The sequence below is a fragment of the Scyliorhinus canicula genome, chromosome 5 (assembly GCF_902713615.1).
Source record: "Scyliorhinus canicula chromosome 5, sScyCan1.1, whole genome shotgun sequence".
NCBI classification, from domain to species: Eukaryota; Metazoa; Chordata; class Chondrichthyes; order Carcharhiniformes; family Scyliorhinidae; genus Scyliorhinus; species Scyliorhinus canicula.
The window spans coordinates 115,505,616-115,532,283 of NC_052150.1; the positions used below are offsets into that span (position 1 = coordinate 115,505,616).

Here is a 26,668-nt window from a genome sequence, read left to right on the forward strand (position 1 = left end):
TTCTGGTTGAGGAGTCAGCAAAAGTGGGAGTGGGGGGGGGTGGGTAAAAGGGGTTAAAATGGCTAGGCAGGATGGAAGAAGTCCATAACCCTGCAGCTAAGAGCACTTAAGGTACAGAACCAGGTACTTTTTAAAAGAGTTTAGCGTCTTAGTGTGCCTTCTTTAGCTCTGACTGTGGTAGTCACCACTGTTGTATTGTGTATACTGCATATGAGGTGTATTAAGGTAAGGCTCCTGGACTACAGGTACGGGGTAGATCCCTGCCTGTTGGCTCCGCCCAGTAGGCGGAGTATAAATGTGTGGGCTCTCCAAGCTGCAGCCATTTCGGCAGCAGCTGCGGGAGGCTCCACATCTCTGCGTAATAAAGCCTCGATTAATCTCTACTCTCGTCTCCTCGCAATTGATAGTGCATCACTGACCAAAACAAAACTAACTTGGAAAACAGTCTTACAGAGACAAGAAACATTGCAGAACAGACACCACCAATCATCATAGATGAGCAGCTGAGATACCAACAAAGTAACTAGCTCATTGACCAACAGGCAAGGCCATCAAAATGTGTCATCACTGAGGCCAGACCAAACAACACATCTTCTCTGGGGAGTTCCTTTTTAAAAAAAATTAAAGGTGAAATCCAACTTAAAAGCATAGGTCTCAGTAATTGTCCAGATGCAACAAATTATAAAAGACAAAAATAAGAAAATAAAGGGAACACACAGGGAGAACAAGGTTTAAACAGGAGGATCCTTGCATCGTTCAACTCGACCCCTCCCCCAATTTTCCTCCTTTCCCCCAGCCCCTATTACCCTCCCCCCCCCCCCCCCAAATTCCCCCCCCCCCCCCTCAACGCACCACCCCCTCACCAACCATCATGTAACATCACTCTTGGGTGATGTCCTGTGTGGGCACTGTCCGTGGGTCAATATACAAGGCAGGAGAGTGATGATAATTCACTGTCAGGAATCCTCCGGTCCCCTCAGTTTCTGCAAAAGCATGTTTCCTGTCTTTCTGCTGACAACGCACTCACACTCATCCTCTGCATCGGGGGCGTTTGGTCCTGGACCACTGCGCCCAGGAGGTGGGGGTGCTGTGAAGATTAACGTGACAGAGGCGTCACACATTACATGTTTTGGTAGTGAATAATTGACATTTCCATTCCCCCTAGCTGTGCAGACCGCCCCCCCACCCCAACCTCTAAGCCCACTCAGTGCTCCTCAATCATCTTGATCTTACTTGGTCTACTGCTACATCTAGGAGTGTCGCAGGATGCACATCAAAGATGGCAGCAGCCTGCTGCTTTCTACACCCTGTGGCCTTTGATGCCCTGGCAGACGTCCTCTGGCGGACATCCTCTGGAGGGCCTGGACCCAGTGGGTCCTGGCCGACTAACCAGTGTTACTGGCATCACCGTGCCACTGTTCTGCCCGCTGCCTTTGCGATGCGTCGATGTCAAGAGGGAGGGAGTTGGGAGAACTGGAGACTGTCGGCGGCGTCTTGGTGGAAAGACCCGGCTTGGCCCCTCATGCTTTCTTCTCCCTGACGGTGCACGTAGGGTCCTGGCAGTCTTCATGGGATGGACAGGCAGCTGGAGTGAGCTCCAGAGGCCTCTGAGTAATCTGACTTTTCCAGTCCTGGTGGCTCCCCATTGTCTGCACCATGGTGTCGATGCCCTCAGCGATGCTTTTCTGTTACAGGGCCATGCTCTGTTGTGCCTCGGCAATGGCCATCTGTATCTGGGACACCATCCTTCAGCAACTGTGACACCATGTCGAGGACCGTGGTCGTCACAGACTATGCCATGCTTTCGATACCACCATTCAAGACACGGACATTGTGATCCAGGTTTTTCACTGCGGTCGCCACCCTAGCAGTGTTGTCCTCTTTGTAATGCATTGTCGGCAACATCTCCTGCGACCAAAGCTTTTTTGACTCCTCCAATTGGTTATGCAGTCACTGGAATGTACCTGACAACCACTCCTGAATCTCACAGCTGTGTCCTATCATCTGCATCAACTCTGGAGGAACCTTGTCGAGAGGCTTGGATTCTGACTGGAACCTAGCCATGCAGAGCAGTCCATGCATGAATTGGGTCTTTCAAAAAGAAGAAATGCAAAACTAGTTTCAAACTAAAAAATCATAACATTTGCTAAGTCCTGGCTGCAATGAGGGTGCGAGTGAAAAACTGGTGCGAGAATGGAAGCAGAAGGAATCCACCTTGAAGAAGGTGCCCACGTCTTAAACATAAGAACATAAGAACTAGGAGCAGGAGTAGGCCATCTGGCCCCTCAGGCCTGCTCCGCCATTTAATAAGATCATGACTGATCTTTTGTGGACTCAGCTCCACTTTCCGGCCCGAACACCATAACCCTTAAACCCTTTATTCTTCAAAAAACTATCTATCTTTACCTTAAAAACATTTAATGAAGGAGCCTCAACTGCTTCACTGGGCAAGGAATTCCATAGATTCACAACCCTTTGGGTGAAGAAGTTCCTCCTAAACTCAGTCCTAAATCTACTTCCCCTTATTTTGAGGCTATACCCCCTAGTTCTGCTTTAACCCACCAGTGGAAACAACCTGCCCACATCTATCCTATCTATTCCCTTCATATGGATGGAAGCAGAAGGAATCCACCTTGAAGAAGGTGCCCACGTCTTAAAGTAACATGAGAACTGAGATTAGCCCCTGGCCTGATCTTAAGTAGCATATTAAATATTGATGTGGAGATGCCGGCGTTAGACTGGGGTGAGCATAGTAAGAAGTCTTACAACACCAGGTTAAAGTCCAACAGGTTTGTTTCAAACACGAGCTTTCGGAGCGCAGCTCCTTCCTCAGGTGAATGGCGAGGTATGTTCCAGAAACATTTATATAGACAAAGTCAGAGATGCTGGACAATGCTTGGAATGCGAGCATTTGCAGGTAATCAAATCATTACAGATCTAGGGAGAGGGATAATCACAGGTTAAAGAGGTGTGAATTGGCTCAAGCCAGAACAGTTGGTGGGATTTTGCAAGCCCAGGCCAGATGGTGGGGGGTGGATGTAATGCGACATGAATCCAAGATCCCTGTTGAGGCCGCACTCATGCGTGTGGAACTTAGCTATAAGTTTTTGCTCGGCAATTCTGCGTTGTCGCGTGTCCAGAAGCCCGCCTTGGAGAACGCTTACCCGAAGATCAGAGGCTGAATGCCCCTGACTGCTGAAGTGTTCCCCGACTGGAAGGGAACATTCCTGCCTGGTGATTGTTGCACGATGCCCGTTCATTCGTTGTCGCAGTGTCTACATGGTCTCGGACTTTAACCTGGTGTTGTAAGACTTCTTACTATATTAAATATTGGAATGGGTCCTCAAAATTTGTCAGAATGGTTACATCATCACCAGAAATGAAATGAATATAAATATATATAGGCCAAATCAAACCCTGAGTCCAACAACGATTTTCGAGTAATAGCTAGTTGGTGTAGCTGCGTTATGGAAGGAAATGTCCAGTGTTGTGGCAGAAGACCAAGATTGCTCAAACTGCCAAAAGACCTTGATGCCAAAATTACCAGTTTCCATGGATTCATTATCAGACAGCGCAAAAGCGTTAGTAACCATTGTCATTTTCGCAACTGGATGAAGCACCCATGCATGATATGCCCACCAATTGAATTGTGAGGTGAAAAGGTTTAAAAAAAAAGTTCTCGTCAAAATCAGAGAACATGAGAATACAAGCTTCATGATGGTACCAACCTGCATGTTTGGCAGAACAAAGTTAAAGTTCATGCAATTATCAAACTTAAAACCATGCCAAAATCAAGTTCCCTGCGGGAGTCTCTATGCATGTCCATTACAACAGTTAAATGTTTGAGGATGGTGTGAAGTTGTGAATTGATAATGCATGGAATAGGTGTCCATGTTGCTTATGCAAAGAATATAACTTATTGATGTGGGACATTTTCGGTTTCCATGTAATGGATGGGATCAAGAGATGCCAGTGAATAAATAACATTGATATTGCAGGTATGGGCAGCACGGTGGCGCAGTGGGTTAGCCCTGTTGCCTCAAGGCGCCGAGGTCCCAGGTTCGATCCTGGCTCTGGGCCACTGTCTGTGTGGAGTTTGCACATTCTCCCCGTGTTTGCGTGGGTTTCGCCCCCACAACCCAAAGATGTGCAAGCTAGGTGGATTGGCCATGCTAAATTGCCCCTTAATTGGAAAAATGAATTGAGTAATCTAAATTTATTTTTTAAAAAGATATTGCAGGTATACGTGGTGGTGAGAGTAGGGGGGGAGCTAACGTTAATTGTTCAATCTTTGGATGTGTGCCTCAACATGCTATTCAATATCATGTTTGTGACGAGTAGAAGAGGTGGACGGTTGATGGAGAAAGCCGTTATAATGAGTGGAAATATGCGTACTGCCTCACTTGATGTTTTGTGCGGTTTTGTCATCAAATTGTGAGATGCTATCAGTGCACAAACTATCAGATCATTCATGAAATTCAGAATTTCTAATTCAATGGATGGAGGGAGGATGATTTGTTGCAGAGAAATTAACTTAAAACCGGAAACACCACGTAGTGGGATCATTACAATGATGTCACAGGCAAAAAGGCTCAGCGTGAATTTGATGAACTCTTTGCATCAGGTGCTGAAGACGAGAAATGTGACGGTTTATAAAATGTTATGACTGTGGTTCAAGCTAGCCTTTTAGAATAATTTCATTAATATGCTTCCTTTACATTTCAAAATGGCAACCACTGTCATAATATACATCCATGTATATAATGGAGTGCAGACAGGCAGTGATTGACACACAGGATGACCAGTAAGCACACAGAACACAACAGCCAATCACCAGACAGGACACTACCACTATAAAGCCAGAGGGCACCAGTTTTCCCGCTCTCTCGGGATCCAGTCTCTGAGACAGTCAGAGTTCGTGAGCATAGCCAGTGCACACACCATGAGGTAGTCAGTAAGTCTGGTCAGGCTAGCATCAGGTCTCCAGTCAAGTCAGCATAGTGTGAACCCACAGTTGAACATGTAAAATAGTTAGATGTTAAATAAAATCGTGTTGCATCTCATCAAGTGTTGGAAGTCTGTCTCTCGCTACACTGCATCAAGCGAAGTCCACATCGACCCAGCCTGCCCAACACATCATGTTACCAGGTAGTTATGCTGAAAATTGACGGACCTACCTTCAGTGAATCAGCGTTGACCAGCAAGCAGCCATCCGGTGATATGGAAAACGTCCGCCCTCCTCCACAGCTCTGCATCGTCGGCAACCTCGGTGCAAATTGGAAGATCTTCAAACAAAAGTTCCAGCTCTATCTCGAAGCCACCGACCTCGAGGCCGCATCGGACGCCAGGAAGATCGCACTATTCCTCTCCACAGCCGGGGAACACACCATCCACATCTACAATTCCCTTAAATTCACTGAAGGCGAAGACAAGACGAAATTTAAAACAGGCCTGCTGAAGTTCAACAGCCACTGCGACATCGAGGTGAACAAGAGCTTTGAATGGTACGTTTCCCAGCAGAGGCTTCAGGGTAAGGATGAACCTTTCCAATCCTTTTTGACCCATCTCCGCATCCTCGCGCAGTCATGTAACTATGACTCGACAACTGATTCCATGATCCGGGATCAGATCGTTTTCGGGGTCCACTCAGATTCCCTTCGCCAGCAGCTCCTGAAAGTCAAGCAGCTAACCCTCACAATCGCCATCGAAACGTGCGTTCTCCACGAACATGCTAACAACCGGTATTCCCACATCAGGGCGGCAGAAATGGCAAAGCTAACCCCCCATGAGGCGGAACGGGTGCATGTCATCGCACAAATGCAGGGCCTGAGTCTCGACGAGAGTGGCTATTTTGCGCGCTATTCCTGGGCTTCAGCGCATGCGCGCCACGACCGAGGGGACGGCGGGACCGACGACCAGCCTGCGCAGGTGCGTACGTCATTCGACCGCACTGCGCATGCGCTTTGGCGCACGGAACACGCTGGCGTTGGCGTCATGACGTATCCGAATTGTGGCTCCGCCCATTTAAAGCGGCAATGTCCGGCAAAATCACGACAGTGTCTACAGTGTGGCAAGCTTGGCCACTACGCAGCCCTTTGCAGATCTTTTCCACTGCCCAGCATCCAGCGATCCCAGCCACGACGCAGGAGCGTCCGTTCAATACAGCAGGCCATGCCAGATTCCGACCCCGACAGCCCAACAGATTCTGATGCCGAGTGCCTCAAATCCCCATTCTGGGTGGGCATCATGACAAAGCAGGCGCTGCCTTTCTCCAACATAGTGAAGCACCTCCCAATCCTAAGCGTGGATCCTGACGACGAGTGGTGTGCTGTCCTCACAGTTAACAAGGCTCGCATCCGTTTCAAGCAGGACACCGGCGCATCGACGAACCTCATTTTGAAATCCGATCTCGACACCATCCGCGTCAGACCAAGCATTCTTCCACAGGCCTGCCAGCTCCTTGACTGGAAGTCTGTCTCTCGCTACACAGCATCAAGCGCAGTCCACATAGACCCAGCCTGCCCAACACATCACCACCTACACCAGCAAGAGTGCTTCACATTTTATGCTCAGTACATAGATCGATTGCCATTTTTGGAAGGATTTTTTTGAAAATTCAAACATTGACTGAAATACAATAATCTACAGCAGTCATTGTCAAACTCAGGGGCACGACCCGCGGGTGGATCGCGGGCTGGTTTCGGGAGGGCTGCGGAGCCATCCGTCGCAGCGCTCCCAATCGCGCAAATCCGCGCACAACAGCTGCAGCAGTCGGCTTTTAATAATGCCAGCTGCGAGTGGCCTTCAAAATGGCCAGGAACAGGAAAAAAAATTTGGCCGCACTGCTCATGCATGCCCAATCATTGGTGAAAATTGGGCACACATGCACAGTGCGGCCCGCATTTTTTTAATATGGTCGCAGCATTTTTTTTCCAAGTTCGGGGGGCCAAAGGGACCATTGGGGCCAAAGGGACCCAAAATCATTTTCTCCATTTTTGACAGCATCAAACAAGGTAAGAGAAAATGGTGGGTTACGCACGTCGTCTGGCATGGGTCGCGAAGGTCGGCTGGCGTGGGTCACGAAGGTCGGCCGGAATGGGTCCCGAAGGTTGCGTGGTTGGTAAAAATGGGTCCCCAGAAAAAAAGTTTGAAAAACACTGATTTACAGGACCTGACGTTGAGCTCTCTTACAGTGCCATATAAAAACATAATGTTACAGTGTTATTAATTTGAAAATTATGAATTTTATTTTAAGCTCATAAATCCTACTTTGGGAGGAGTTGCATTTCTACAATTTTATTGGCTGTTGGAACCACATGCTGTATAGGATGTTCAAATATGAGAGCAATATGTGGGACTGGTATGATTTACTTGGGCTCTGAATGCTCCAAGTGTATAAAGGGAAAGGAAAATAATTGAAAATGATTATAAATAGCACCTATTATTTTTTATTAATTTTAATTTGTTATGTTTAATTTGCATTTTTTAAATTCCTGATCTCTATTGATGCGTGATTGCATGTATTATCTAATATATACTTATACTCAGCTTAATAGCTTTTAAATTTATAAACATGTACCTAATTTTGAAATTTGACCTTTAACAAATTAATTTTTAGACGGTCATTGCACTAAATAAGTTTAAAAGAACACAATATAGAGTTAATTTTTTAATGTTCCGACCGTGTTTAATGTGACTGCACAATGTCATTAAATTTACATATTTAAACTCTGGCAATTGTTGTAGAATTACTCATGTATACCTTTGTCATTTTACTATAGTCCTTTGGAAACAACAAGAGTTGAGGTCTAATTCATCCAAATCTTTGCAAGCCAGACAGTTACAAAATATTTGCATTAACTTAAGTTTTGGATCATTTTATTTTGATTGTTTTATTTTATAGACTTATCTCATTAGAAGAAGACAAGGAGACTAAAGAGTCCAACAGTTCAGGTACGGTTACATAACCTTGAAAAACGTGATTTGTAAAGTCAATAACAATTTGCATGCAATACATAGCAAAGCATTCTAAAGTATTTTGCATTTCAGTGTGAGACTGAAGAGGGTGTGAATTAGAGGTGGCCAAAGAACCATTTAATTTATGGCACAGCAAGAGGGCATTTAGTCCACTGCATCAGCTCTTCATTCAGAGCTAGCCAGTTCCCATTTCTCAGTTTGTTCTCTACTCATTCAGAGAACTGGTGCAGACACAATAGGATCTATGGTCCCCTTCTTCACTGGATGAATTCTGTGATTCCTTTATCTTCTTCCTTGTCAACTGATATTTTCATGTTTTTCTCAATACCCATCATATTTCCATTTTCTGATTATCTTCCAATTGAAGAAAATATTTTTGTTCCCTTTTCCAACAATGTTATAATGATGATCCTAAATATGCAACCTTATGTTGCTGACTAATCAGCCAATGGAAACAATCGTTCACTGCTTAAAAATCATTCATTCTCAGGATGTGTACATCAGTATTGCAGCACTAGCAGTTTAGACACAACTGAGTGGTTTGTTAGGCCACTTCAGAGAGTGGTTAAGAGCACCGTTCTTCCATTCTGTTAAGAATCATAGGCTGTGAAATGTGTTGCCTTACTGCCTGCTCTATAAGATTCAGGAGTGCCATTTTGGCTCCAAAATGCACACTTCTGATGCAAGCTCTCTTGGCATCCTTTTGAGGGTGTTAGCATGGACACATGGAGCACATGCCAGAATATGCAGAACAGGCAGATTGGAACATTAAGGATAATGTCTTGTTTTGTTTGTTTATTGTCCCGCATACTGAGGTACAGTGAAAAATATTTTTCTGCGAGCAGCTCAAACAGATCATTTAGTACATGAAAATAAAACAAAATACATAATAGGGCAACACAAGGTACACAATATAAATACAAAGATACCGGCATTAATGTAATATTGATTTGATGCAAGTAGTACCATTTTGGACTTCCATGTATCAGCTAATACCCTCTCTTAACCTTATGTAGCTGAAGATGAGTTTAGCAGCAGGAAGAACAGCCCCTGCCACCCTTCCCCGCATCTACTCCCATCCCCCTCCCCAACTCCCACAGATACTTTTTAATGGGAAAATCAATTATTTTCAGGTTAGATGTTAATTTATTTCTATTGCTGTAGCTGTGATGGTGGAACTGTTTGGTGGTTTCTAGAGTTATTCAAAGTTCGTAACCGGGATTGGTATGGAATGTGCTGAAGGACTTGGGCCTGACTTCAAGGATTTGCACAAACCACTTGCACCCTAGACATAGTTGCAATATTTTGCATCCCCCTTTAGACTCCAGAACACTATACAACAGTTTAGAAATGATGAATAAGCTAAATTGACAGGAAAAGCATACGGTGCATGAGCGGTAAGAACAGTTTACTAGTCCTGGAGGAAGAACAGAGAGATAGTTTATTGTTGATCGCCGTAGCTGGTAATGGCAGCCTTCTGCTCACTAACCATTGTTAGGGAACTCTTCCCAGGTCTTCCACCATCTGAGGAAGGCTGAAGCCGACATTGATCATCTTGAAAACTCGTTCCTCTCCAAAATGAGGTTTTTACCTCAACAGCCTAGTTTTAATCTTTTCTCATGCGGTTGGTTTGTATACGGGTTATGAGGTCCAACTTTGGTGGCCATGGAATGAGTGGTCACACACACGGTGGCTGCCCCTTGAAGGTGTTGGGGAATTTTGGTGGAAATATTGTGCAGAGAGTGGAGGGGGATTAGTTCTTCCCAGGATGGGCATGTCTGCGGGTTACCAAACTTGACAGAAGACAGTGAGATCCCTGGCTAAAGAGTTGGAGGAGACTTGTGGCGCAGCATCAATCGCAAAAATGGTGGATAGAGAATGGCCGCCGCTGACTGGAAAGCTGCCAATGGAACTTTATTAAGGACAAAAAAGAAATGCAGAGTGACTGGTCAAAGGCGACTGAAGGGACAGTGGCACCTTTTCACGGAACTTTGGAACGGGTGGAGAAGAATCTGGAGGTGCAGGGAGCGACAATCTAGGAGGTGGAGAAGGTGGTCTCTGACCACAGTGACTGGATTGTGTCACTGGAAACGGAGGTGACGATCCTGGGGGACATGTGTAAGTCGCTGTGAGTAAAGGTGGAGGACCAGGAGAGCAGGTCCAGGCGGCAAAATCTTCAGATTGTGTGTCTACCAGAGGGAGCAAAGGGAACGAGTCCAACGGGTTATATCACGAGCATGCTGGTGAGGTTGGTGGCTGAGCAAATGCTGGACAAGGCCCCGGAGGTAGATCAGGCCCATAGGTCCCTGAGGCAGGTGCCAAGAATGGGAAAGCTACGTGGGCGGTGATTGTGCGTAGGCACAAGTTCCAGGGCAAGGAAAAGATTCTGAAGTGGGGCAGAGTACAGCGGGATTACGATTAGGAAGGAAACCAAATCTGGATTTATCAGGACATTGGCGTGGAGCTGACCAAGAGATGAGCGCCTGATGGGGTTTGGGGTGCGGTATCCTGCCGGGTAACTTACAAGGGCCAGGAATATTAGTTTGGGATGCCAGTAGATATAAATGACTTTATTAAGGAACCTAAGCTGGGGGAGGGCGGGAGGGAGGGTGTTGGTGGAAGTTCTGTCTCTGTGATATTTTGTTACCTGTTTCTGTTTGCCTATTGCAAACGGTTGGCATGGGGGTCGTTGCATCCCCTTTTTTGTATATTTAGTCATTTTCGTATTGAAGTTAAATTGTTGGGTTTTTTTGGAGGAGGGCCCTCTGATATTGGGGGTATAACGTTTAATACTATTGCACACTGTTGATTATGCTTTTTGTAGGGAATGAGGGGTTGTTGTGGGTCGTGGTGCAGCAGCGGAGTGGTTTGTGAATTCTCTATATGGGTTGATATTTCTCGCATTGGGTTGGGTTAGGGTTCGGGATACTGGGGGGGAAGGGAAGGGACGGGATGGAGAAAAGCAACGGGGGGTGCAGGTGGGATGGGTAGAGGGGGTGTGGATTGGTTAGGGCCTAGCAGGAAGTGCTAGTGACCAGAAGTGAAGTGGGCGGGTGGGGGGGGGGGGGGGGGGGGGGGGGAGGTAAGGGGGTGATTAGCCAGTGTGGCAGATATAGGGAGGGGTTGAGGGGGAGTGGGGATTGATGTGGCAGTTATGGAGGGTGAGTTTGGCCATGGATGGGGCGGTGGGCCCAATTCAGAGTGGGATGGGGGGCGGAGCCGAAGGATAATGATGGCGGACTCTAGGGAGGAGAGGAGGCGGACGCCTTCGTTGAGAATCGTGAAAGGGAATGACCATGGGCTAAATGAGCCGGTTAACCCGGGTGTTCACACGCTGGCAAACTTTAGATCAAAGGTGATTTTCCTGCTGGATATGCATCTCTGGTTGAAAGATCAGGTGAGGTTGAGGAAGGGGTGGGAGGCAGTTGAGGTTGAGGAAGGGGTGTGTAGGGCAAATGTTCTACTTCGGGTTGCCATACTGTTGAACAGGAAAAGTGGGTTTACAGGGAATAGGGAAGTGCAGGCTAGGGTGGGGAGATTTGTGATGGTGAGTGAGATGCTAGTGGGTACTCCAGTAGGTGTTTGTGAATGCGTATGTGCTTAATTAGGATGGTGCTAGATTCATGAAGAGGCTATTAGGGATGATTCCAGACTTAGATTCTCATGGGGGGGGGGATATTAATTGTATATTGGAGCCGAGGATGGATTTGTCGAGCCCTATGTCGATGGGGAGGTCAGGAATGTTACAAGAGTTGGGAGGGTTCATGGAGAGAATGGGGATGGTGGATCCCTGGAGGTTTTGGCACCCGGGAGAGAGGAAATATTCCTTCTTTTAGCATGTGTATAGGGTATATTCCCAGATTGACTTTTTTGTGGTGAGCCTGGCGGTGCTAATGGGGGTGGAAGTGCGGAATATGTGGGAATAGTGATTTGGGACCACGCTCCTCACTATAGCAACATAGGATCAAAGGAATTAGGTGCAGATGTAGGCAATTCAGCCCTTCGAGCCTGCTCCGCCACTCAGTCAGATGGTGGATGATCTCTTCCTGGTTTCCAATCCATCTCCCCACCTGTTGATCATATCTCTTTAACCCTTTTTTAAAATCAGAACTATATCTATCTAGATGTGAGACTTCGTTCGGATCAGGTGCAGAGTCGGAGTGGAGCTTGGATTCGTGGCTTTTGGCTGACAAGGAGTTCTGTAGGAAGGTAGCAGTGGCAGTTGAGAATTATGGTGAGCTTAATCAGATTGGGGAATTATCTGCAGTCACGAGCCTTGAAAGTGGTGGCCCGGGGGAAATAATTTTGTTCAAGGCTCATAAGGATAAGATGGAGAGGGAGTGTCATGGGAGTGTCCCTTTTAAGAAATGTTTTTGTCTTATCACATTGCTTCAGTGATGTAATTACGTGGGTGGAGCTGGGCTGTGGCTCCAAGTTTTACTTTCGCTATGAGTTTGGACTGGTTTTGAACGGCACAGGGAAAGAAGTGTCTCTCTATCTTCATTTTAAAAGCTGTTTGCAGACTTAACTTGGTAACTTAAAAGAGATAATTCAAACCTACTGTTTGGAAAGGGGAACAAGAGTATCAATAACAAGTCTTACACAGTAAGAATGCCCTGTACTGGGCTACACCTTTGAAAAGGGGTTTCTGATTTTACTTGGATTTTGTTGTTGAATGGGAACAGTTCTCGGGGAATTCATTAAGGGTTATACATAGATTACTCTCGCTGTGTGGGGTCTTCATGTTTGTCATTGATAAAGGTTCTTACTGTGTTTGTTTGTGCAAATGTTAACTAAATTCATAGAACAAAGCTTGTTTTTTGATTCAAAGCACCTAAGAACTCTTTTGAATAACACCTGAAAGGCAGACTCTTGTGCTCATCGTAACTAAAATCAATAAACATTTATAGGTCAGGTGAACTCCATGATATACTTTGGAGTTTTCTAAATGCTGGCCCATAACAGGAGGAGCATCGGCGACTGTTGGTTGAGACAGTTGAGGTGGATAGGAAGTACTCTGTGACTCCCATGAAGGAGTTGTTGGTGGAAAGAAAGAAGTTGCTGGGGCAGACGATGGGAAGGGCGGTGGGTCAGCTACATGGGTACAGTATGAGGAGGGGAGAAGACGAGCCACATGTTTGGCCCAACAGCTGCAGCAACAGGCAGTGTTGAGGGAAATTCTTAAGGTGAAGGCAGTTGGGGGGGGGGGGGCAAAGAAGTGGTGCCAGATCGAGAGAGGATAAATGATGTGTGCAAGGCCTTTAATGAGGGACTGTATAGGGCCAGGTTTTGGGGGGAGGGGGGGGGGGGGGGGGGGGGTGCGGTTAGAGTTTGGTATGGGTCATTTTTTTAGATGGAGTTGGAGCAGGGGATGAGGTAGGCACTAGAGGGAGGAACCATTAGGGTTAAAGGAGGTGATGGAGTGCATTGGCATGATGCAGTCGGGTAAGGCGCCAGGGTCGGATGGTTTCCCATAAGCAGTTCGGGACAGAGTTGGCCGCCACCTTTTGGGCATGTTTCATGAAACAGTGGAGAGGGGGGAGTTACCAGGTGCTCTGGTGCAGGCATCGATTTTGCTGATCCCAGAAAAGGGGAAGGATCTATTGGAGTGTGAGTCTGTAGGTCCATCTTGCTGCTGAATGCAGATCCTGGCTAACGTATTGGCAAAAAGGTTGGAGAGGTGTGTACTGGAGGAGGTCGTGTCGGATCAAACAGAGTGCCGGGCGTGATTGTGTCAATGCAGAGAAGGCCTTTCACCAGGTACAGTGGAGGTATTTGTTTGAAATCCTGCAGAGGCTTGGCTTCGGGCTGAGGTTTGTGGCATGCGTTCGGTTGCTGTATGCTTCCCCCAATGCAAATATGAATGACACAAACTCGTGGTAATTTGGGTTGCACAGAAGAACATGGCAGGGCTGCCCATTGACCCCGCTGTTGTTCGCATTGGCAATTGAGCTCTTGGCGATGGCACTTCGGGTCTTGGCTGAGCTGCAGAGGATTGAGAGGGGGAAAGGGAGCACCTGTAGTTGTTCATGCCGACCCGTTCAAAAGCATGGGCAGAATCATGGGTTTACTGGAGAGGTTTTGGGCTATAAATTGAATGTTGGGAAAAGGAAGGTATTCCCAGTGAACGCTGTGAGACGGGGTGAACTTGGGAGCTCTGCTGTTTATGGTGGCAAGGGAGCAGTTCCAGTACCTGGGGATCCAAGTAACGCATGAGGGGCCACAATGCATAGATGGAACTTGACGGGGTTGGTAGAGTAGGTCAAGGGGGTCCTTAAAAGGTGAGATATTCCGCACTTGATATTGGCAGGGAGAGTGCAGGTGGTGAAGATGAACATACTGCCAAGATTCATGTTTGTGTTTCAGTCCCTCCCAATATTCCTCCCCAAGACCTTTTTCTTTGGAGGGTAGATGTGCTAATCGCGGAATTTGTGTGGGCAAGGAAGGTGATGAGGGTGAAGAGGGCTCTGTTGCAAACACAGAGTCAGCAAGGCAGTGCCCTGCTCTCCCAACCACCCAATCCTACCATACCCCCCCCCAAACTCATCCTGGAGCAACATTTTCTCCAAAAGCGCATATTCCGGTACCTTGCAAACTCTCGAATTTGTTGCACTACTATTAGGCAGCGAATGTGGAGAAGGTTAGTGGATGGTTGGGGGGAAAGGGGGGATGGGCGCAGATTGGGTTAGATTAGAAGAGGAGTCTTGCAAGGGCTCTGCTACCTGAGGGCTCTGGTGATGGCCCGGCTGCTATTCGCTCCGTGGAACCATGAATAGTTCGGTGGTGGAGTAGTCTGTAAAAATTTGGAATCAGCTGAGGAGGTACTTTAAACTGTGTTATAGGTCGGTGATGACTCCATTGTGTGGGAATCATAGCTTTACACCGGAGGGGATGGATAGGAGATGGAGAGTGGAGTGCCATGGACATGTTTGCGGAGGGGAGGTTTGCTGGGTTACAGGAACTGCGGGAGATGTTCGAAATCCAAGGGTTTAGCTATTGGCAGGTGCGGGACTTTGCAAGGTACCGGAATATGCGCTTTTGGAGAAAATGTTGCTCCCGGATGAGGGGGGGGATGGTAGGATTGGGTGGTTGGGAGAGCAGGGCACTGCCTTAGTGAAAAGGATCAAGCAGAAGTGTGAGCAGGATTTTGGGAGGGAGATATGATGGGGACCTTGGTGCGAAATAATGCTCCGAGTGAACTTAACCTCCTCTTGCACAAGGATGAGCCTTATACTATTTAAGGGGGTGGATGGGGTCCACATAACTTGGGCCCTTATTAATGTTTTTTTTCCGGAGATAGTGAATGGGTGCAAGAGGTGTGGGAGGAGGCCAACGAACCAGGCCCATTTGTTCTGGGGATGTGAGGCGTTGGAGAGCTTTTATGAGGCTTGTTCGGGTACCTTTTGAGGATTATAGGGGTTGAGATGTAGCCGGACCCTATGCTGGTGATCTTTGGGGTATCGCAGTTGCCGGAGCTATTGGCGGGGAAGGGGGCTGATGTTGTGGCCTTCGCCTCTCTGATTACCCGGCGACAGATAGTTTTGAATTAGAGGTTGGCCATGTCGTTGGGATGGCAGCTTGGTTGGGAGACTTGTGTGAGTTTCTTAGGTTGGAGAAAATCAAATTTTCCTTAAGGGGGTTGGAGGAGGTCTTCGAGGTACGATGGAAGCTGGCCCTGGCTATATTTGAGCAGCTGTTCATTGGGGGAGGGAATGGGGAAAAAATGGACAAACTGTATGCTCTGTTGGATGTTAAGGCTGCATTATTATGTTGAATATGTTTGGAATAAAATATCTTATTTTTAAAAAAAGGAATATCTGTGTAAAAGATATGACCTGTCCCGTGTTCTTCAGCCAACAAGCTGCTATAGAAGCTTACTTTTACAATATTCAATAAACCTTTTAAGGTTTTATAAGGTTATTATAAAGTAGTGCACAGTTGTCAGAGATCTTCCTGTCGGGTACTGCAGAGGTCTGGTCAGTGTGAATCACCGACTCCAGAGCAGATTTGACCAGATAACTTTAGCTAGAATTTTATTGTCCACATTCAACAATAAAATGAGTTGCCAATTTATAATTCCTTTCCTTTCCCCCTTCTGCTTGTAGATGAGGGTAATGATGCCTCTCCTCATGCATTCTGGCATGCTGCCATCCAGAAACATACCCTTGTACACTTCCAGCAGGTCTGGGTCAATCTTGTCTCACAAAGCAGAATATAACTCAGCCGGTAAGCCATCGCTTCCGGGGGTTTTGCTCGTTTCAAAGGACTTGACGGCCTTTGTCAGCTTATCCAGTAGTTTGTCCAGGCTCTCCTGCTCATGATCCTCTAAGACATCCGTGATGGACAACGGGAAGGACTGGGTGGTCATGCTGCCTGTTTGCTTCAAGCCATACAGTCCACCATAAAAGAATATGCTGATCCTCTGAATGTGAAACTGCGATTACTTTACTGACCTATCTTCTTCCTTCAGGCTGCTGATCACAAAAGTTTCTGTGTGCACCTTTTGGAGGAAGAAACATGGGTACTTCTCATCCTGTTCCACGGAATGCTTTCTGGACCAGAAGATGACCTTTGGAGGCCTCCGAGGTTAAGAGCAAGGCTTGCTGTCTCTTCACCTCTTGGAGGTCCTCCATGACATCAACCCCCATCAACTGCAGCCAGAGATGATTCTGCAGGCTTTTCCGGAGCCAGGACATTTTCCCGAGTCTCTCTCACCTTCTGAACACCTTTGGAGTTGAAGAACCTCTTTGTTCACCTTGATGGCTTCCCACAAGAATGATGGCGACTTAAAGAGGAGTTTCACTGTTCTCCAACCTTTGTAATCCATCTTGAATTCTTCGAGGTTTTCTGGGTTCAACAGTTTTACATTCAGCTTCCATGTTCACACTCCATTGTCTGGTTTTCCTGTAAGGTGACAGTTGGCCAGTCGGAGGCAGTGGTCAGAGATGAACTGGTACCGGCTTGACATCGATGGTCCTCACCATGAACGCATGGGACACAAACAGGAATTCTATCTTGGGTTGGCCATGTGGTCATGACAATGTGTATCTACACTGCACTCCATCTGAGGATTGCTAAAGACATTGTGCAGTTTGGCATCTTTTAACATTTCGATCAGGAATCTGAATGTGGCGTCCAGTTTGCTGTCGGCCCTGACTGATTGTCCAGCCACATCGATGATGTAGTTGAAGTCGCTTCCCAGGGTGACTGGCCTGGAAGTGGCCAGCAACAGTGGGATCTGTTGAAGGACTGATAGCCACTCACTCTTTATGGTCATGGCATACACATTAATCAGTCTGAGGGGAACATTTTCGTATGTGACGCCTGCTGCAAGGACGTGACTGTTCACCACCACCTTAACTTTGGTGATGGTGAAGTTGCCACCCCGCAGCAGAATACCCAGGCCGGAGGAATGACATTTGTTTCCTTCTGACTAGGTGGATGGCCTGTGGGACCACCATCTCAAACACAGTCTGTAGGTGCGAGGTGCAGTATCCCACACTCCTGTAGGAACAACAAGTCGGCTGTAATGTTGGCCAGGTAAGCAAAGTTAGCCACACGTTGCGAAGTAGCCTTAATGCATTGCACGTTAATAGATGCAATTTTTAAACCCATTTTAAAAAGTATATTAACCAGTCACAAAGTCCAGAGTCTATTCAGTTGCAGGTTGAGTTGCTGGATGCGATCCTGCATACTTGTGGTGTTCATGAAATGTTTCCGATTTGCAGGTCTGAGAAACCAGTCCAGCTCTGCCTCGGGCCTATAACATTGACCGGGTGACATTGGGGGATTTTGTACCAGTGGTGTTCTGCGTTGCACTCAGTAGATGTTGGGAATTCCGGGTGATCTTTATCTCAAACGCTGATCTTCCCAGTTTCCTCAGCTGGTGTGTGTTTGCATTTATTTTCCTGGATCTCGGATGCGTTCTGCCTCGTGGGGTTTAGCTTTGCCGTTTCTGCCGCCCTGATGTGGGAGTACCGGTTGTTAGCATGCTCGTGGAGAACGCGGGTTTCGATGGTGATGGTGAGGGTGAGCTGCTTGACTTTCAGGAGCTGCTGGCGAAGGGAATCGGAGTGGACCCCGAAAACGATCTGATCCCGGATCATGGAATCAGTTGTCGAGTCATAGTTACATGACTGCGCGAGGATGCGGAGATGGGTCAAAAAGGACTGAAAAGGTTCATCCTTACCCTGAAGCCTCTGCTGGAAAACGTACCGTTCAAAGTTCTCATTCACCTGAATGTCGCAATGGCTGTTGAACTTCAGCAGGACTGTTTTAAATTTCGTCTTGTCTTCGCCTTCAGCGAATGTAAGGGAGTTGTAGATGTGGATAGCGTGGTCACTGGCTGTAGAAAGGAATAGTGCGATCTTCCTGGCATCTGATGCGGCCTCGAGGTCGGTGGCTTCAAGATAGAGTTGGAACTTCTGTTTGAAAATCTTCCAGTTTGCACGGAGGTTGCCGGCGATGCGGAGCTGCGGAGGAGTGCGGATGCTGTCCATGTTACCGGATGGCTGATTGCTGGTCAACGCAGATTACCTCAAGGTGAGTCCGTCAATTCTCAACATCCAGACCTGGTACCATGATGTGTTGGGTGGGCTGGGTCTGTGTGGACTGCATTTGATGCAGTGTAGAGAGGGACAGGCTTCCAACATTTAATGAGATGCAACACAATTTTATTTAACATCTAACTATATTACATGCTTAACTGTGGGTTGACACTATGCTGACTTGACTGGAGACCTGAGGCTCGCCTGACCAGACTAACTGACTACCACATGGTGTTTGCCCTGGCTGCTGCTCACGAGCCCTAGCTGTCTCACAGGCTGGATCCCAAGAGAGCGAGAAAACTGGTGCCCTCTGGCTTTATAGTGGTCGTGTCCTGTCTGGTGATTGGCTGCTGTGTTCTGTGTGCTCACTGGTCATCCTGTGTGTCAATCACAGCCTGTCTGCACTCCATCATATAGATGGATGTATATTATGAAACTGGTGATAGGTCCAAGCCAAAGGCTTAAACCAGCATGAAGTTCTGCCAATAACAGCAGATCTTAAATGCTGTATTCCCTTCTGCTGTCTTCACCAGCTCTTTAAAAAAACTGATGAGAGCAAATATTAGAAAAACTGATAAGAACAAATACTGCACTTGATCTTAGCCAAAAGGCCAAGAAGACAAAACGGGCTTCATAAAACTATTTGCTAAGTTGGTACCAGACACCCTATTAAATGCACAAAACATTTAATTTAGCATATGTATCAACCTTCTTTTGAATCATTTGAGTCCTCTGCATCAGAACCATGCCCTTGCCCCCTATCCTGGTTGCATGTCATTGTTGCCTGGTTATTGATTGCATCACCACATGCAAATACCTCCTCAAAGCTCTCCTCTCAAATATGCACTATCTGAGTTGGTGATGGTGAATGTCAGTGACTGACCGTGTAATGCAAGTTTGTATTCATCCACCTGTTGCTCATTCACCGTTGCCTGTCCAGGTTACAGTTCTTGGGTATGTGAAAGGAAAAAATAAAAAGGTAGGGTTGTTGTGAGGGCAGGCAGGGAGAAAGCAAGCGGTACATGTTTACACCATCTGCACCTTGTAAATCAGAAGAAATTGCGTTGCACAGGAAGTGGGATGTGAGATGAAAGATTGTATAAAATACTATCTTTAATGGTTTCAACCATTGCAGGTGGCGCTGGCCTCAGCCAAGATCGCTCCAATAATCGCGACCACATCTCTTTGATCAGAGTATGAGCATGCAGCTTTGCTCATTCTCCACCAGTAAGCTGCTGCTGCCTTTAATTGTACACGACCTTGTCCTGCAGGAGAGAAGGAAGTGTTTTGATAAGTGTGATATAATGTGTTTAGGTGTTCTGGCTGTCATGATTGAACAGCTGAATTGTGCACAAACTGCGAGGCTTGTAGCAGTGTTAATTGTATGAGTGTGAACTGAAGCTATGAATGTTAGCTATGACTTGTGATTAATAGTTTTTAGTAGGTGTGTGATAGGCATTTGGTGCGTTGAATAGTGGCTGAGGCAAGTGGTGCAGTTGGTAGGATATGGTTTTTGAAATATAGATATAAAATTTTATTTTGTCATTCCAAAATGATTTAAGAGCCACGTTGTTATGCGTATGTCTACTTATATATCCTAAATTCTTCATCCCTCATGACTGCACTATAGACAGGGTAGCGAGCGACAGTGCATCAGTCAGCAGCACATGGTGTGAACTGAGGAGTACATTCAATAAAATGTCATATTTGAGTCTAAAAGTGTCATTATTTTGAATTACTGTAAACCACGAGGCATCACTGAATGTGACCACAGGCGGGATTCTCCCGTACCCGGCGGGGCAGGGGGTCCCGGCGGGACGGAGTGGCGTGAACCACTCCGGTGTCGGCCCACCCCAAAGGTGTGGAATCCTCAGCACCTTCAGGGGCTAGGCCGGCGCCGGAGTGGTTTGCGCCCCGCCAGCTGGCATGGAACGCCTTTGGCACCACGCCAGCCGGGGCCGAAGGGACTCTGCCAGCTGGCGCGAGTCCGCACATGCGCGGGAGCGTCAGCGGCTGCTGATGTCATCCCCGCGCATGCGCAAGCGGGGGGGGTTCACTTACGCATCGGCCATCGCGGAGACTGACACGGCTGACGTGTAGGAAAAGACTGCCCCCACGGTACAGGCCCGTCCACGGATCGGTGGGCACCGATCGTGGGCCAGGCCTCCGTGGGGGCAATTCCCCAGGGCCAGATCATCCCGCGCCCCCCCAGCACCCCGAAGCCCGCCCGCGCCGCCAGGTCCCGCCGGTAAGGGACCTAGTCCAATTTATGCCGGCGGGACTGGCAAAGAACCAGCGGGACTTCGGCCCATCGCGGGTCTGAGAATCAGCTGGGGGGGCCGTGGCGAGCAGCCACCGACCGGCGCGCCCAGATTCCCGCCCCCGCCGAATCTGCGGTGCCAGAGAATTCGGCGGGGGCGGGATTCACGCCGCCCCCCGGCGATTCTCCGACCCGGCGGGGGGGGCCGTAGAATCCCGCCCCACATGTCTGAGCTCATTGAACTTTTTGGAGCACTATATTTTGTTTATTGGGGCTAGATTCTTGCAATGACCTCCACAGCTATTGATCCCATTTCATTCACAAAATTTATCTGGAGGGTCTCATGGGCACCTGTGGGTAGATTACGTGTCTCCTTCTCTCCACTAATGTTGGTGCAGTGTTGTATATTCGTGGAGCTTGCTCTCTACCACATTGTGCTATTATTGCAAGATCCTCACATCAAAATCATTTTTAAAATGAGTCCTTTAGAAACAGTCAATTACTGCTCATGCATAAACTCTACTCGCTAAACTACAACTACTACTAAAAGCCTATACTTAGCTTCGAGTGGCCCACCCAGTCAGAGGAACAATGGCCGTTTTCCGATTCTGATACTGCTGGCTTCAAACTGGTACGGAATAGTAGCTAAGAGCGTCTATCTCACAGCGTGCGTTGACCTTAGACTTACTTGGTTGATGCAGCTGTTGGCAGGTCTCTCCTCGCTGAGAGCCAAGGCCAAGAGAGCGAACTGAACTTGGGGACTCTGCTTTATACCCCAAGGGGTTTCGCGCCCTTCTGGGCGGACCCCAGACTTGGTCCCAATTAATTGGACCATGTCCCAATCGTTCGTATTGATTTTCTCCAATACCGGAGGTGTTCCCTGATCGTTGGGCAGGCCCTATGTGACCGTTGGCCTGCCTTTGTTTTAGCTCCCACTGGCGCCGGGGAGTCTGTCCTGGTCTCGATTGTTTCAATGTTTCTTTTTGTCCCTGGAGATAGCTCATTAATGTGTTAATGGCTATTGCTTTCAGTTCTGTCTGGGTTCTGCAAATCTTAATACACAGGAAACCTTGCACCTGCTTGTTTTCTCTGGTGTTGTCCCTTTTTCCCTGCACTCCTTGCAAGTGTCCATTTTGGAATCGGGACGTGGCCACCCCAGGTGGCTACACTGGTCTGACGCCCCATTCTCCGCCACTGCGCCTAGCGTGATTTCGGCACGGAGGATCGGAGAATCCCGCCTAGGGTAAATGGTTGCAGTCATGAACATTATTTCACCAGCGGTTCCAGCATTTCATGGGTGTTCTATTATTTAAATGGGTAGCGATCTGCCAATTTCCTGCCAAAGACTGCACAAGACTGGAATTTCAGTGTTTAAAAAGAATCTTTGGAGATATGGAAAGAACTAAATTTGTTATTTCTTTAACTGTTAAAAGGGTAACTTATAGTTCTGTTTTCCATTTACTCCCAAATCTTTTTACCAAACATTGCCTTCAGCGGGTTGGAAATTATGTAATTTTCTGCAACTTGTTAATAACCAGGTGAGGAGAGGTGAACTGACTTGTTTTTCCATCCTCTTGTTGGTTCTAATAGGGCGGGGGTTGGGCCTAAGTAGGGTGCTCTTTCAGAGGGTCAATGCAGACTCCAGGCGCCAAATGGCCTCCTTCTGCACTGCAGGGATTCTAAGTTTCTGACAAGTCCATCAGGTCCTATCAGGGCAAGGGTGTGGAGCTAGCAAAGAAGTGGGCCGTGTTCAATGGAGTCAAGGCTGTCCTTTATAAGAGTAGAATCTAGTTTGGTGTGGTCTACCCAGCTCGGCTCAGTGTGACTCTTGAAGCAAATGATTATTTCTTTCTCGTGCCGGGAGAGGCGGACTTTTTCTTTAAAAAAAACAAGTTGGGTATGGTGTAATGGGTTTTTTGGCTCTGTCGACTGGCATGTTGCATTGTTAAGTTGTTGGGGTTTCATGTTTGTTCTCTGCCTTTTCTTATTCCTGTTGGGGTTGAGTTCTTATACTTCTTGTTTAAAATTGGGGTTTTACACTCGGGGGGGGATCTGTTCGTTGTGTTAATATAAACTTCCCTTTGGCTCGCAAGGTAAATTGGGATTTAGTATTTGTTGTTCATATCTATTTTACTCTTTCTCCAGTCTGGAGCCTCCCTGCCAACTAAGGAGTTCATTTATGGGAGCTGTTTTGAGGGGTTTGCTGCAGCTCATTAAAGTAATTTTTTTTTTTAGATAATGAGCTCAGAGTTCTTGTTTTGTTTGGGTTTGTTAGATGTAGGTTTTAGGTTGTTTGCCTTCTATTTGTATCCGTGCTTCGATGTGGTTGTTTTCAATGGCGTTGGTGGGGTGGGATAGTCTGCTGAAAGTGGTCTATAGATTTTTCTTTGTCGGGTCTTTTGACTTGGTTTGTTGACCATCTTGGGCGGATCTTTTTGCTTTTCCTTTTAAATATCCTTTGGTTAATCTCTCTTGGTGGAAATGGCTGACTCCAGACTGAGGTGGGATGGGAGACCATCAATTCATTTGGTCTCCTGGAATGTTAGGGGTTTGAATGGCCCAGTGAAAAGGTTGAGGGCATTTACTCATCTTAGAATTTAAACTCCGATGTGTTTTTGCAGGAGACCCAGATATCAAACTAGGCTCCGCAAGTGGGGGTGGGTAAGGCAGGGTTTCCATTTGGGTTTCAAAGGTAGGGCCAGGGCTGTGGCAATTTTAATTCATAAAAGCGTTCTGTTTTCTGCTTCTTCAGATTTTAGCTGACCCCAATGGTCGATATGTTATTGTCTGTGGCTCCTTGGTGAGCACCAATGGTTAACATTTACATCCCAACTGGGATGATACAAATTTCATTAATTCCCTGCTGGCCCGGGCAGCACGGTGGCCTAGTGGTTAGCACAACCACCTCACGGCGCTGAGGTCCCAGGTTCGATCCCGGCTCTGGGTCACTGTACGTGTGGAGTTTGCACATTCTCCCCGTGTCTGCGTGAGTTTCGCCCCCACAACCCAAAAATGTGCTGAGTAGGTGGATTGGCCACTCTAAATTGCTCCTTAATAGAAAAAATAATTGGGTAATCTAAATTTATTTAAAAAAAAATTTTTTAATTCCCTGCTGGCCGCCATCTCTAATTTGGCTGGTATCAGTTTATTTTAGATGGGAACCTCAATTGTGTCTTAGACCCTAGATTGGATCGTTCCAAGCCTAAATCTCCTGCTCCATCGGGGACGGTCTTCACCTGAATCATGCTGGGACCTGAGTCCTGGTGATTTGCATAACTAGGGCTGTAGATAGGACTTTAAACTAAATAGCGGGTGGGAGGGTTCAGTTGTATGAAAAATTAGAAAATTGAAGTTAAAGGAGAAGGGAACTCATTAAAAGGGGGGTGGGGAGGACCTAAACGAGTATCAGAACAGAGAATATGGAAAGCTCACAGTGTTCAACACTTTCTGCATCATTATCGATAACTTCAAGCAGATATTCATAATAATCGTCCTCGGATTCAGCATCATCGTCAATCTTTTCACCTGAAAAATATAACTTTGCATACGGATGGAATTATTTGTTAATGAAATAGAGAGCCAAGTTCAAAATCAGCCTTTTCTTTGGCCACTGATGTGTTGGGTAAGCTGGGTCTATGTGAACTGCGTTTGATGCAGTGTAGAGAGAGACAGGCTTCCAACACTTGAAAAGATGCAACACAATTTTATTGAACAACTAACTATAATACATGCTTAACTGTGGGTTGACACTATGCTGACTTGACTGGAGACCTGAGGCTAACCTGACCAGACTAACTGACTACCACATGGTGTTTGTTTTAGCTGCTGCTCACGAGCTCTGACTGTCTCAGAGGCTGGATCCCGAGACAGCGGGAAAACTAGTGCCCTCTGTCTTTATAGTGGCCATGTCCTGTCTGGTGATTGGCTGCTGTGTTCTGTGTGCTCACTGGTCATCCTGTGTGTCAATCGCTGCCTGTCTGCACTCCATTATATACCTGGATGTATATTATGACAGCCACCGAAGCTTGGCTTAAAATTCCACCCTGTGGAACTTCAGTGGCACCGAAGAAATTGAAGAACAATTCATTGGATATAGTTCTTGTAGCTGATCTTGGAGTGCTCTGAACCATGTATTTTGGTTTTGTTCAGGTGGTTGTGATTGTTTTCTGCCCTCCCTGCAGTCGAGTGTGCAGCCTGTGCAGCCTATGATTTGTCGTTCAGCCAAGAATGATTTCAGCGGTCATCAGTCCAGCTGATACATTTTGGTGATCACGTCATTTGTGAAATGCTCATTAGGCCCAAATGTAAACGCCAGAGTGAAGCTCCATGGCTTGTATTGTATCATCTTCTTGTATCATGCCATTGAGCCTGTGCACGTTCTTCAAGACTGTTAACCAGAATTGCGGAATGCTCACTGGCAGTTCCGTCCCCTTGTCTGGTTTGTCGCCCTAAACTGGGATTTCTTCTAAATCCTCATACACCGTTCACACTGTAATGTCTTGCAGGATTCACTGGACTCAGGTGTCCAGCTATCTTCTAGGATATTTAGTCGCTTGATTCGATTCAGGGATTTGCATGATTTTATCTCAAGTACTGAGTCGACACCCATGTCTACAATGTGAAAGAGTATTGTGTGTTTCATGCCTGCCACTGAGAGCACTAGCTCGCAAGCATCGAAGATCTCTAGAGTTCTTGTTCCAGAGTCTATCATCAGCCCTTGCCGATCAGCAAAGTCCTGCTGCACGTTTAGTTTTTGCAAAGCATGTCAACTCATGAGGTTGATTGGCGCTTTAGGGTCTAAGTCACAACGAATGAAAGCATCATTCAGCATTACCTTCAACTTTAGTCCAGACATAAAGGTTTTCGGAGTGTTCTTATTATCTTCATTCTTTCTTATGATATTGTCCCCACCCCTGTCCCTCAGAGTCCTCTGGTTTCTCCCCGCGATGAGATTGATGGAAAACTGTTCTTCAGTGTTTATCACATCTACTGAATGCACCGTTCATCCAGGGTCCATGGAGCGCGCAAAACATTGTTTTGTAAAGTGCCCCACGTGGCCACATCTGGAATAAACTTTTCCAAAGGCTGGAAATTGCCGCGGGGCATGTCGAGTGCCACACTTTTGGCACAAGATGGCGGCGGCGGCTCCTATCGGCTGCTTAAAATGGCTGTCCACATTGAGACCACATTTCTTCATGATGTGCGTCACAGCACTAATGGCACTGGCTTTTTATTTCATGTTTGCACCAAAGTTGTTTGAGCAGAGTATGCCTATTCTTTGTGCATCTTATCTCACTTCCCTGGCAAATAAATCTTCACTGCCTTTTCCAACACCAAATGTTCCTCCCGCAATACTATCGCCCAAAGCTTATCATCAAGTAAACCAAAGACAATTTGGTTGCGGATTAATAACAATAATCTTAATTGTGACAAGTCGGCTGACATTAACACTGCAATGAAGTTACTGTGAAAAACTCCTAGTCGCCACATTCCGGCGCCTGTTCGGGTACACAGAGGGAGAATTCAGAATGTCCAATTCACCTAACAGCACGTCTTTTGGGAATTGTGGAGGAAACTGGAGCACCCGGAGGAAATCCACGCAGACACGGAGAACGCGCAGACTCCGCACAGACAGTGACCCAAGCCGGGAATCAAATCTGGGACCCTCAGGTCAACTGAAGTTGCATGACTGGGCCTTCAGCCTAAAGTCCATGACGAAACTGTCAAATGATTCGCCAGGTCTCTGGGTATGCATACAGAACATATGGCGCTCAAAGATTTCATTCTTCTTAGGGGATCATTGCTTATCAAAGTGCTTCATCACTTCATCAAATTTCTTGTGATCCTCCTCATTATCAAACACACATGAGTTGCACAGTTCGAG

The 26,668-nt window shown here is 46.9% G+C and overlaps 1 protein-coding gene and 1 pseudogene across 9 annotated transcripts in view; one reads left to right on the forward strand and one right to left on the reverse strand.

Annotated features, from left to right (window-relative positions):
• Nucleotides 1-26,668, forward strand: part of ica1 (islet cell autoantigen 1) — a 272,925-nt gene that overhangs the window by 155,918 nt on the left and 90,339 nt on the right. For all 9 annotated transcript variants that reach the window (XM_038797509.1, XM_038797513.1, XM_038797517.1 and 6 more), the window contains one exon: nucleotides 7,904-7,953. In XM_038797509.1, coding sequence (XP_038653437.1) covers nucleotides 7,904-7,953 — 50 coding nt within the window. The remainder of the gene's footprint in view (nucleotides 1-7,903; nucleotides 7,954-26,668) is intronic.
• Nucleotides 18,997-19,147, reverse strand: LOC119966710 (annotated as a pseudogene).